Source organism: Spermophilus citellus, assembly GCF_964194105.1.
Source record: "Spermophilus citellus genome assembly, chromosome: 2".
NCBI lineage: Eukaryota > Metazoa > Chordata > Mammalia > Rodentia > Sciuridae > Spermophilus > Spermophilus citellus.
In genome coordinates, this window is record NC_138183.1 from 21,374,594 (window position 1) to 21,388,274 (window position 13,681).

The 13,681-nt window shown below is 41.0% G+C and overlaps 1 protein-coding gene across 1 annotated transcript in view; it reads right to left on the reverse strand.

Annotated features, from left to right (window-relative positions):
* SNX30 (sorting nexin family member 30) overlaps positions 1-13,681 on the reverse strand; it is a 111,638-nt gene that overhangs the window by 43,178 nt on the left and 54,779 nt on the right. Inside the window, exon 3 of the mRNA XM_081282459.1 lies at positions 3,677-3,787. Coding sequence (XP_081138585.1) covers positions 3,677-3,787 — 111 coding nt within the window. The remainder of the gene's footprint in view (positions 1-3,676; positions 3,788-13,681) is intronic.

Sequence of the window (13,681 nt, forward strand, 5' to 3'; positions counted from 1 at the left end):
CCGTACTCACACACTTTGGTTTCAAGATGACATTTTAAGCACATATGGTTATTTCTTTGGCTTTTAAAATTCCTGAGGAACAAAGCAATATTTTTTTTTAAAGTCACAGCACCGTAAAACACAGGGGCCAGAGGTGTAGCTCAGTAGTAGACTGTATACTCAATACGCACAAGGCCCTGGGTTCAATCCCCAGCACCACATAAAGGGGAGAGGGAAGCTACTGTTCAACAGGACAGAATTGTTAAGATAAAGTAGAAAAGACTGGGTTGAGAGAAAGTCCAATCAATATAAACCATCTTGTAATTCTACTCAGGCAAAGGAAAGGCGGGTCTAGGAAGCAGAGGGTTGAGTTTCTCCGGTAGAGCTCCAAAGGTTACTAGGTTCAGAAGAACAGAGACTGCAAACAAGGGCAGCCTATGACAACCCACGGGGAAAGGCAAATCAAAGAACTCGGCGCCTCTCCGGCGCCTCCCTCTGGCTGGCTGTTGACCGACCACTTCACATGGCTTCAATGAAGCCCAGGTTTCAGAGTGGGGATTTTATCTTCACACTCCTAACCTGAGCAACAGCACGGGGAAGCTCAGGCATGCTCACACATTTCTAACCACAGCAGACTTGGGAAGGCAGACACAAAACGCCAAACAAACCAGGAACCCACCACCGTGTCCCTAAAGTTTCCCACATGATTTAAAAAGTTGCTGAAGTTCCTCCCCCAAAATATGACCTCTCAATTATAAAAAAGGCCAATTTTTAAGCGGGCAAAGGATCTGAATAACTACTTCTCGAAGACACACAAATGTCCAACAAACCCTTGAAAAGATGCCCAACGTCATTAGCCATCAGGGAAATGCACGTGTAAACCACAGTGAGACACCACCTCCTACTCACAAGCAAGAATACAACTAAAGACAGATGATCACCATTATGGATGAAGACGTGGAGAAACTGCAACTCCCCCAAGAGCTGCATATGGGGATATAAAATGATATTGCCACAGACTGGTAGTTCCTCAAAAAATTAAATATAGAATTACTTAGGATTTAGCAATTACACTCCTAGGTATCGACCCTAGAAAAACAAAACCATGTGGCCACAGAAAAAGTCTTACATCAATGTTCACAGTAGTAGTATTCATAATAGCCAAACAAGCAAAACAACTTGAAATGTTCATCAAGGGTGAGTGGATAGACAAACACAGGGATGAAGCAGAAACAGATGCTGTCATGCATGACCTTGAACACACAATGCTCAGTAAGAGAAAGAACCTGGTCACAAACAGTCACATAGTGCATCATGATCATCCCACTGATGTGAAACGCCCAGAAAAGACAAATCTATAGAGACAAAAGTAGAGGTAAGGTTCTAGATGCTGGGGAGATAGAGGGTTTGAAATCAAGAGCTAAGCACTTCAAAGTTTCTTTTGGGGGTGATGAAAACATTCTAACGTTGATTTGCTGATGGTGGCAAAACTGAATATTATACTAAAACCTTTGAGTTGTACATTTTAAATGAATGAATGGTAAGATATATGAATTATATACCAATAAAGCAGTTTTTATACACCAATAAAGTTTCTGTAAAATGATTTTTTTGAGGGAAAAAAGTTTTGCTTCTGGTTTGACTTTCAGAGATGCTCTCCTAAATTAAATCTCCTTCTACTTCAGATATGTATTGAGAATTCATGAAGAAATTTAAGGTTCTGCAGGCTTCTAAAGTACCTTCTTACGGTTTCTACTCAGACATAAGAAACCATACTTAGAGATGATCTGCATCCACCTGGGCATTCTGGAAATTTCCATGCTGTGCTTCATGCATCAAGGTGGATGGATGAGTGCCACTATGTTCCACCAGTAGGTGTCGCTCTCTAGCCTTTGATCTCAAGCGCCACTTGGTGAAAGTAGTAGATGCAGGAGGGGGAACACACTGTGGGCCTCCCATAAAGAGCACTTCCATACCCAGCCCAGGACAGAAAGGGAGAGAACAAGAGAACAGCAATGGACAAAGTCAACAAGTGGCTCCTCCAGACAGGTGAGGCAGGTTAACCACAGAGATACCTACAACAGGAATGATGCGTTACCTCTGTGGTTTTCCTCTCCAGAACACATTACTCCAATCTAACCCCCCAAAAAGCACATTAGACTAAGGTCAACTGAGGGACAGGCTACAGAATACCTCACCAGTACTCCTCAAAACCATCATCAAAAAAACCAGGAAAGCTTGAGAAACTGTCAAAACCAAAAAGAACCTAAGGAGACATGACTAGGATATTTAATGTGGTGTCTTGGGTCTGTCTGTCTTGGGTCTGTCCTGGGACAGAAAAATGACACCACACAAAACTACTCTGAATCAAGTAGTTTTGGTTAATAATGTTCAAAAATAACAGTAATGATGATTGGTTCATAAATTGTGACAAAAGTGTTATACTAATATAAAATGTTAATAATGAGCAAAACTGGGTGTGGAATATATAAGAACTCTCTGCTACCTTCACAATAATTTTGTGATTCTTAAATTGTTCTGACATATAAAAAATGATTCACTAGCTGCCAATTTTGCCAAGTTAAGATTCTAATTTAAGAAATAGCTCCAACTGTTTAAAAACAATAGTTCACTTTTCAGGCATGCTTTTAAGTGATGAGAAGATAGAAAAGGAAAACCTCAGGCTTGGAGAGCAGAGGGGACACCTGGTGGGAAAAGAGGAGATGCTCTGGGAAAGAAAGGTCCCATCATTTGTACCCCAACCCTAGCAATAGGGCTTTTCCCACCTTCGAAGATAAGACATGGCCAGTATGTTCACAGCACGTACAACCAAGGTGGGGGGGGGGGGTTAGAAGACACAATGGTAACAGGAAAATTGGTAGTGCTAAGAAGTTTTTCAAACAAGGACTTTGTTACAGGACAAATCAGTCTCTTTCCAAAGAGTTTTATGACCCAAACTGCCCAAAGACCTCCAAAACCCAAACAAATCTCTAGGATCTAATTATTTCTACTTTTTATAAAGTACTTAATACGTATATTGATGTGTGTGTGTGTGTGTGTGTGTGTGTTCCTGGGGATCAAATCCACAGTCTTATGCATGCTAAGTGATTTGTTAGTCTTTGAAATTTCATTTGCTCTGGTTCTATAAAAAAGAAAAAACATGTGTAGGCGTAAGTTGATAAATGTTATGCTGCTTCAATAAATAGGGTTAGGTGGTTTTGTTTGTCTTTTAAATTAAAGAACTGTGGCTGGAATGAATTGTGTGGCAGATTTCCTGCTCCCTGAGTTACCCATGTCCAAAGAAAGCCAGCCACAGTCTAAGGCATCATTCTTCACCTGGTGGCAGCTATCCAAACCTCAAGAACAGTGGCCACTGAGGGGAGAGAGCCATCTGGGGGAGGGCTTATGCTATCAAGCTTTGACATTTAAAGAGGCAGCAAGTGAGAATTAGAGTTCTCCATTCCTCAAAAACATTGCCATAATGAGAGTGAAAATCTACTCCACCCCGCCTGAGAAACTGGCATACTGTACAGCCAATCAGAAATCTAAATCTAAAAGGTGAAATACACTATCGAGTGTGTTTTACGTACATTTGATGGGGGAGTATGGCATAGAAATGTGGCTAAGTGTACCCGGAATGGAAGGGGCAAGATCACTCGGGGAAAGTGAGAACAAGCTGTATTGACTTACTACCTACGGGAATGAGATGAGTGGGCTGGGATTCTTCCAGTTTGCTCCTCAACCAGTCAAAATCCTGGTATCTTCGGCGAACAGAATATTCTGGCAAGTCAAACTCTGCCCGAGTACTCTGCAAATAAGAAAATGGAAAAAAAATGAGCATAAGGGAATAGAAGCATATCTTGGCTGGAGGGAAGGAAAAAAGCACTCTTAGGATAACCAAACTGGGAAAGAACACACGTTCCTTCCACCAGATGTGCCAGCCAAGTGGCGGAGTTTACCAACATGAACGACCAGTCAAAGCCACAATTTAAGGAGGCAGAATGACAATGTCAGGTTTGGGGGATTTTGTGTCTTTGTTTTTTCCTACCCTCAGGAAATGGAACTCAGAATTGTTTAGAACATTTGATTGATTTCCTCCACGCTTAACTCAGAATGTTCTTCACAGAATAATTCCACTTAGGATATTGCAACTATTTCCGAATCCATGTAAAGAAATTAAGTCTCTACCTTCCAGTAAATATGCTGACAAGCTTTGCCAAAGGCAAAGGAAAGTAAAGGGTGGAGATAATGGATCACTGCTCATTTAGGAGGCAGATTAAAGGAAAATAGAAAGGGTTTTGCTTAATCTGCCAGATTCTGCCAGAATCACGACCTTCAAAGTATACTGTATTTTAGATACATAAGAAAGTATCTAGGACATAATATAATACCACTGTACCAGATAAAAATATCAATAACCTTATCTCCTTTCCTGAATGTTTAGTTTTCTAAAACATGAAACAGCATTTTAAATAAGAAAACCAATGTTAAATAAAATTAAGTTGATTTACATCAAAACAACACTTTTACTCACTGATTAGAATCATGTCTCAGATAAGCCACTTTTCCCTAGGAGGGCACCAACAATTACTGATCTCAGAAATTAAAGTACAAGATAAAAATGGCTCAAGCGACATTTTATAAATTCACTCCTTCAAGCCAAATTTCTGTTTTAATTCAAGACACCAAGAAAATCTTTAAAACACAAAAAGGAAGAGTCATCCAAAGAAATGGCTGTGAACGGTTTTGACACTGAAAATTATGATCTCATCCTCCCCAAAAGTTGTGCTCACAGTCTGAGCAAAACCCTGAAGGTGCAGGACTCAGTCTTAGACTGTCTTTTCAAAGTCCCAGATCAGCAAACACCCATGAAACACAACCTTCCCCCATGGTTGGGGACTTCAGGGGTGGGAAGATATGGAGAAATTCATTCAGTTTGGCTCTCTGTAAATTATTAGAAGACTCTCCCAAAGAATTGGAATCATAGAAGGCAGGGACGGGCAGCAATGCTTAAATCCACAGAACAAGTCACTCCTGACGAAGTTTCAGGTATGACATGACAGCAGTGGAGGGACAGGCCACTGGACACTCACCCTGAGGCAGGGTGGGAAGAACTCTGCCTGGGAAGTGCCAGTACCCACCAGATCCCAGAGGCACCAGCCGGCCTCCCTGAGCCTTAGTTTCCTCAATAGTAAGAAGATTGCTGAGAGAAGGCCTCTCACTGTGTCCACAGACAGGCTCCATCAGAGAACTGATGATCATCAGCCCATGAAAGGGACATTTTGAAAAGTGACAAATGAAAGCAACTCATTTTCATTATAAATGGGACTGATGGAACCTGTGGCTTTTTCTTCTTCTTCTTTTTTTTTTCAACTGCCCATTTCTCTTTATTATGTTTTTCAAATACATTTTAGAAATTATACTTTATGTAACATTTCTCCTCTATTAAATTAATATTTGATAACTGCAAGAAACAGCATAATAAAACACAAGATTTGTTTTGCTTCAGCCAATTTCACATTTGGGTAACTGGTTTTTTTTCCTTTTTCCTTTCTATTTATTATTTATTCAGGCTATATATACTTACTTTAAAACATCAGGAGAAATAAGTTAAAGGCTCAGCCATAATCCCATTAGGGTTTGTATCTTTCCATATTTTTCTATGAACGTTCATTTATTCACTCATTTTCTGTATCACTTTAGTACATCTTAGACATCTCTCTATGTCAGTAAGTTCAGATCTACATAACTATTTTTAATAGATATACAGTGTTCCATTGAGCGGCTATACAATTATTAAACCAAATTCCCATTCAAGTTGTTTCCAACTTTTTCCCCCATATTTTTATTGGTGCATTACACTTGTATATAATAGGATTGTTACATATTCGTGCATATACACAGTGTAACAATAATTTGGCCAATATCATTCCCCAGAATTTCTCCTTTCCCTCCCCTCTGTTTCCAACTTTCCAAACAATAAACAATGCTACAATAAACATCAGTAGGCACCTATCTGATAATTCTATTAAAATAATTCCTAAAAACAGAATTGCTGGATGAAAGAGCATACATATTTTTAATCAGCACACTGCTTCAAAAAATAAAGCAATTTATATTCTTATATTCAAATGCTTGTTGGCCATACACGTTTCTTCTGTTGTCAAGGGTTCCCCACACCCCACCCTACCCTTTTTTTTTTTTTTTTGGTCAAGTCTTTTACATTTGTATAAGCTCTGTATTGCAACTTGCCTTTCGTATTTCTAAATGGTTTTTTTGAAACAGAACTTTCAATTGTCACGAAGTAGATTTCCTGTGTCCCTTCCCCTTAAGGCAGTTGCTTTGGTGTCATCAACCAGAAGGCCATCACACTGCAAGCTTATACACATATTCACCTGTATCCTCTCCTTTGTGGTTTTCTTTTATATTTATGTCATTAAGCACTGTTATTACACTTCTAGGAATTTACTATTGGGAAAGATTTGTTGGGTATTTTTTGTTGTTGTTGTTTTTGTTTTTGTTTTTCTTTTGGTCAGGTGGTGCTGGAGATTTATTCCAAAAGAAATTTACCATGCTACATCTCCAGCCTTTTATATTTTTTACTTTGAGACAGGGTCTCACTAAATTGATGAGGATCTCACTAAAATGTTAAAGCTGGCTTTGAACTTGCAATCCTCCTGTCTCAGCCTCCTGAGCTGCTGGGATTACAAACATGCACCATCACGCCTGGTTTGGAAAAGAAAGTTTTACAAGCAGCAGGGAAATTGGATGTGTTGGCATGTACCTATAGTCCCAGCTACTGGGGAGGCTGAGGCTGGAGGATCACTTGAGCCCAGGAGGAGATCAAGGCCATCCTGGGCAACACAACAAGGCTATAACAAAACGAACAAAAAATGTCCAGGGTTGCCTAGAGATAACCAAAGAAGCATTCCTATAGAGTGATAATGTTAAGCTTCTAATGTAGAAAAATGAATATTCTTTACTATGAGAATTATACTGTTACTTATTCTTAGGTCCTGTCTCAAAAAAAAAAAAAAAAAAAAAGAAGTGGCATATATATCTGTATGATGATTTGCATTGCAATATCATTTCAAATTGCAAAGGAATCAAAGCAACCTCTATGAACAACAATTTAAAACTACTATAATTATAGTGTATTTATTCTATAGTTATCAGTAATTATGTTTTAAGATATTTTTAATGACAAAAATGCTTCAATATAGTTTTAACCAGCAAGATACCAGATTCATTGTACATCCATTATTATTTCACTTGTGTTAAAATTTTTAATAGGAAAAAAGTTTAGAACTGACAGTGAAAACTTCTCTTTATAATCATCCTTGTTTCCAAATTTTATCATCCATATACAGTATTTTTACAGTCAAAAACATACAAAATGTTCATGTTTTTTTTTTTTAAAGAGAGAGGGAGAGAGAGAGAGAATTTTTTAAAAAAAATATTTATTTTTTAGTTCTTGGCGGACACAACATCTTTGTTTGTATGTGGTGCTGAGGATCGAACCCCGGCCACACGCATGCCAGGCGAGCGCGCTACCGCTTGAGCCACATCCCCAGCCCCATGTTCATGGTTTTTTAAAAAATATTTTTCAATTGCAGATGGACATAATACTTTTATTTATTTATCTTTATGTGGTGCCTCAAACCCAGTGCCTCACACGTGCTAGGCAGCGCTCCACCTCTGAGCCCTACCCCAGCCCATTCATAGTTTTAATAGCTCCTTTAAGGACCACACGGGATTTAATACTGCAGGAAAAACTTGCCTGATGCTTTAGAAAGCGATAGGTAAAAACCACCACAAGCAGGATGCTCACACTCTCTGGCCCACTATCTCTTTTCCTTATTTTTACCGCAGCTTGTTCTATAAAAGACATAGTGATATATAAAATATAATCGAATGACATGACAGAGAAGTAGATGAGAATGATAAAAGAAAAACAAGGACGGAGAAAAAGAGCAGAGCCAGGAATGAGGCTAGCCGAACAGACTCCCTGCCCACCATGCACTGGCTGAAACTGGGCCGCGGACATCACTGGATTCCTGGAGAGAAACCCAGCTGCATGACTCACAGTCTTCATAAAATATGCAGATCAGTAAAACTCCAAGCATGAGTTTGTAATAAATTTTTCCTCTGTGAAATTCAGGATATAATTAAAGAAAATAAAGAAATATCTGTTTATCTCTGTTTTCTAATAGTGGTGGCTAACGAAGCAATAAAAATGAAAGGAAAATGTCCAACCACACAATTCCATGACCACGGACAACCATGACAGCACTTTAATCTATTTCCTTCCATATAGTGTGTCTACAAGCTAGAACGTCCAACAAAGATCCAAGGTCATGGTTACACACCTGAAGTCAGAAGGACAGGTAACTGAGCAACAGGGTCACAGTAAAGGGTATTCATTTTTACTATTAGTACCATTGCTTGCTATGAATACCTCTTTCCTCATCTCTGGCATCTCTGGAAATTTTTCTTTTTTCTTCTTTGGAAGTTCAGCACTTTGGAAGACCTAGGTCTAGTCAGTCTGTCCCCTGGGCATCACCCCACCCTAAAAGGCATCCCCTTGCACCCCAAGAGTTGACGTGCCAAGCAGCTGTGGCCCAGAGCCATTCCAAAGAATGTCCACTCAACCAAAAATTTACAACTGACTCACTCCAGAGAGATTGGTCTTCATCACAAGTGGCATCCACCCAGGCCATAGCAAGAGCCAGAGAAGTCCAGGTGACACCTGTCCCCCATCAATGCGACCTCTTCCCTTATCAAATGACAACCACCCTCAGAGAACAACTGAGAATGATGACAGGGGAGGCTTCTGGCCACTCACCCTCACTCTCCTCCAGGTTTCCTTCTGAGAAAAGATCTTCCCCCCAAGTTATTTGGGAACATCCATTCCATAATAGATGTGGCTCTTCGACCTACTCAGATTCTGAACTCTAGCTCTCCCCTGAGAATGCAGCCTCCCTGCAGCCCGCCCATCCCTTGGGTACTGCTCATTCTCTCCCATTCACTGTCCACACCCACCCCAGGCCAGGAGCTAAGCCAGGAGCTGCCCCAGCTGCTCCATTGCCCGGGAACCCTGCCAGGCTCATGCTGCCCTCATCCTCCACCTCCTCACAGCGGTGGACTGACTCCCTGTCGGCTCCCCAAGCACCTGGTTCTCCAGCTTCCTCTCCAAAGCCCTTCATCATCTGGGTGCCCTCCCATCCAGGTGGTCCCCTCACCTGCCTCTGAGCTGACCATGTCTCCCTCCTCTCTGGGGTCTCCCAGACTGGAGTCAGGCAGAAACGCTCATATCTCCCTCCCTAAAGAGCACCCCCTATGATTCAGGCTCTTCCACCTGTGGACACCCTTGTCTTCTCAGTCTCTTTTGACCTAGTCTCTTGACATTCTGTCCGCTCCTATCTTTCCTTTCTTCCTTCCTTCTTGGGCAGTTCCTTACTTTCCATATCTAAATGCTCCCTCCCATTGTCCAAGCCCAGGCAGAACCTCAACTGGCCACTTCCTGTTTCATCAGGCCTGGCCCTGTGAGCACAATGCTGGAGGGGAAAAAAAAAAAAAAAAAAAAAAAGGAGATCAGAGTGACACAATGGCCTACAGCTGGACCTCAGCACTACCAGGCAACCTTAATACGCCCTTCAACTCTCACTTGTTTTCCGCACAGTTAGTAAAAGGTCAGTGCAAGTTTTCAAAACTTCTGAAGCCCACTTCAAATCTTCCTCCTCATTCTTAGGGGAAGAGCTCATCATTGATTCATGGAGAAAACTGGAGCTCTAAGCAAAGAGCTCCTCAACTTCCTGCCACAAAACAGCTTCCCTTCTTTTTCCAAGAACCACGGAAAAAAAATGTGCAGAAAAATTATGCCTCCCCCATGGGAGGCCAGTCCCCACCACACCATGCTCAGAACACCATCTCTTGACACCTTCCCTCCTAACTGTCAATCTGCAGCCCAAAGTCTCCTCTACCAAAACTGTCTACTTGGCACTTAAGTCTCCTTCATCCTTCACACACACACACTCACACACACAGCCTTCCCCTCCCCTGAGCCCATGCCCCTCCCGCAGCTATTGCTCATACTCTCTGCTTTACTCTTTCGATCACTAGCAAACTACCAACACTCACATCTTCTCTTCTAACTCTCATTCACTCTAACCCACTGCAAACTGGGTTCTGCACTACACCAATGAAACGGTCACCCTAGTCACCCATGACCTTGTCATTAGATCGAATGCCCACTATGTGATTCTTAGACATAACCTGGCTCTCTTGACCACTGAGTATCTGAGAGGTACTCCTTGGGGGATAAGAGCTGGGGAGGTGACTGAAGGGAAATAGTGTAAAAGGTCAGAGGATGGTCTCTCAAGGGAGCTGGAGGCGGCTCTCTGTTTCCTCAAACTTGCATCTATGTCTACATGGACCATTTCAGCTGGACCACTGTTCTGCTCTCCTGTGCTGGGTGAGAGCCATCCTCTCTGGCAAATCATGTCGTGGAAAACAGCACAATTGTTAAGGAACCTGGACTCGAGCACTAGTCCACCACATATTAGTTATGTTTTTGAGCAATTTTCTTAATGTCTCTGTGTCTCAGTTTCATTCATAAAGACAGTATCAATATCTACTTTACCGAGTGTGAAGATTAATAATGTATGTAAAGCACTTAGTGCAAAATAAATGATGGCAGATGCACCAAACAGAACACTCAGTGCCACCTTATAAGTGATGGCCTGAAAGTGTGCTTACTGGTGCTTGCTAGCTGAGAAAGATATCTGCAACATATTAAGAGAGCTGGCCACATGCAAGATACTCATTTTTTTAAAATAAGAGGAAAATAGCACAGAAGTTATCAATGATTTTTTTTTTTTTGGCTGCTGACCTTATGGGTAGTCTTTTTTGTTTTTAAGCTTTCATCTTCTGACTTTTCTATAAAATCTATACTTCTAAAAATATCTATACTTACATAAAATAATAACTGAACAGTTTTTATTGCAAAAAAAAGTATAACACATGCTCAGCGTCCAATAATTAGTTCTTAATATGACGCTATTTTCTAGACGCCGTCAGAGGAGAGGCAGGAGCCACCTGCCTTGGGAGGGCCTTAGGGGCCTCCCACCAGCATAGATTTGGTGAAGCATTCTTTGCCTAGATCAGCTCTCAGACTTAGCTTCACGTTAGCTCCTGTGGTCAACAGGAACCTGAATCAGGACTGGGAAGTCAAAACCTCCAAGTAATAAAGCAAGCATGTGTACAGCCTCATCCTCTGACCATTCACTTTGCTGAGGACCTCAACAGAAGTGCAAAACCTAGGACAAGATCAGGCGTGGGGCCCTGTGTCCCTGTGTGTCCTCTCTCATCCCCACACACTCCTACATATCCATTAACACAGCTTTCAGAAAGAACGCTCTGAATGCACCACCAGGACAACCAACCTGGCGGTGCTTTTAGAAACAGGAAAAGCAGACAACGCATGTATAGAATCACAAGTGGAAGAGAGGGATGGTAAGAAGTAAAATTTGAGGGAAAGGCAGGGGGGAGGGGGACTCATGAACGGAAATCCATTTCCATGCATGTATAAGTTTGTTGGGACGAATCCAACTAGTATGTATAACCATTAAAAAAAAAAAAAGGTAAAAATTCCCCACCAGGTTCATCTTGAGGTGCTGGCACCCCAGCCAAGTGAAAATGTGGGACTGCAAGTGGGAAAAGGTTACTCTCGGGTATTTCCTCACATGCAGGAAATTGAATCATCCCAGGGAAAGGGGCAGAGATAAGAACATGGAGGGTAAAGGGTAAGGAAGGAAGAAAAAAGAAGAGGCCTAAGAAAGACTGGCAGGTTGTGGCTGGTGTACTAGTCCATCAGTCAGCTAAGAGAAGCCCTCCCTGCAGGATCTACTTTGGGGAGCGGGGCAGGGAGGCACAGGAATCAAGTTGTGGCGAAAACTGTCACCCTGGGCGAGTGTTACTGTGCCAGCAAGGCAGTCACCTTGTCACCTGTAGCAGCAATTCAAGAAAAACAGGTTTTGAATTTCATGGACCACAAGGTGAAGAATACGTTCAGCCAAAGTAAAAATAAATAAATAGAAATAATTCCTGAAAATATGTACATGGCCCTAGACCTCTGAGGAAGAAATAACACACATGTGAGCACCTGCTCAGGATGGTCATGAAGAAAGACATCGTGTGCAGACAGATTTTCAAGTGTGGACCAGGTGAAGAGGACAGGAAGTAACTTCAGAAAATTGACAAACGCTTAAATGTCCATAGAGAAAAGATAATGGCCTAATCACTGCATAAATAATTAGGCAGAGACGGGAAGAATAAGATAGATACAGTTGTATGCACCAGGAAGGGCCTTCAAAAATAGAGTCAATTGAAGATAAAGTGAGAAAGTGAAAGACACCAGAATCTAAATAACGTGTATTCTAACTGTTCATGTATATATGTAAATGAAAAGAGATGAGAAGAACATACCACGTTTTAGCAATGGCAACTTTCAATTAGAACAGATATTGAGGACAACCAGGGAGGACTCAGGGTTTTCTACTCTGTATTTGATCTTTAACATTGTTCTCTCCCTCTCTCTTCTCTTCTCCTCCCTCCCTCCCCAATGAATGTGTTTATATTACTCACATAATTTTTTAAATATAATATTTTTCATCCAATAAAAGATGAAGAAGCAAATTTGAATGTATTTCATCCCATTTTTCTTTCTAAAAAGAATTTAAGCAGGTTCGAACCTACTCAACTTTCACAGTAAAAGATCAATTTTCTTCTACAATGAAAAAAGAAAAGGCACAGTAAGAGAAACAAGAAATGTTATCCATGCTTTTCTTGACACCACCCACAAAGGTAACTGCATCTATTAATGCATCTGGAATTACCTAGAAGTTTTTTCTTCACTATGTGGTTTGTGGTAGGGGAAATACCAAGAAATAACATAGTTTCCTGACAAAAAGACTGCTTTGTTCTAAAATACACAGAGATAATGTGAATTTTCTTCCTAATAATATAAATAATCTAGATTAGCGGTTTTCAACCAGGGAGAAAGTTTGTTCCCCAGAGAATACCTGTCAATATTTGGAGATATTTTTGTTGTCACAACCAGGGGCTGAGAGTGGGGGAGGATGGTGCCCCTGGCATCCAGAGGCCAGAGCCCAGGGATGATGGTAAAAAATACCTGCTGACCCACAGTACAACCCCCTAAAACCAAGTGTTGCTCAGTCCAAAATGTCCATACCACCAAGGTCAAGAAACCCTGCTTCACACCTAAAACTTCAGTACTATTTCAAATAGTCAGAAAATAACTTTCAAAAGCAACAAATAATATACAGGGCTGGAAGTGTAGCTCAGTGGTAGAGTTCTTCCCTAGCAGGTGCAGGGCCTGGGCTCCATCCCTAGCACTGGAATGAATGAATACACACACACAAACACACACACACACACTCCAAAGTTATTCTTTTTTAAAAAATATTTTTCTTAGTTATAGATGGACTTTTATTTTCTTTATTTACATTCAGTGCTGAGAACTGAACCCAGTGCCTCACACATGCTACGCAAGCACTCTACCACTGAGAGCCACAACCCCAGCCCCAAAGTTATTCTTTCACAAGTGGAATATAAATTTTAAAAATTAAAATATGGACTTTCTAGTCCTTCAAGTTATAATTCCATTTCCTAATTCTCTAAC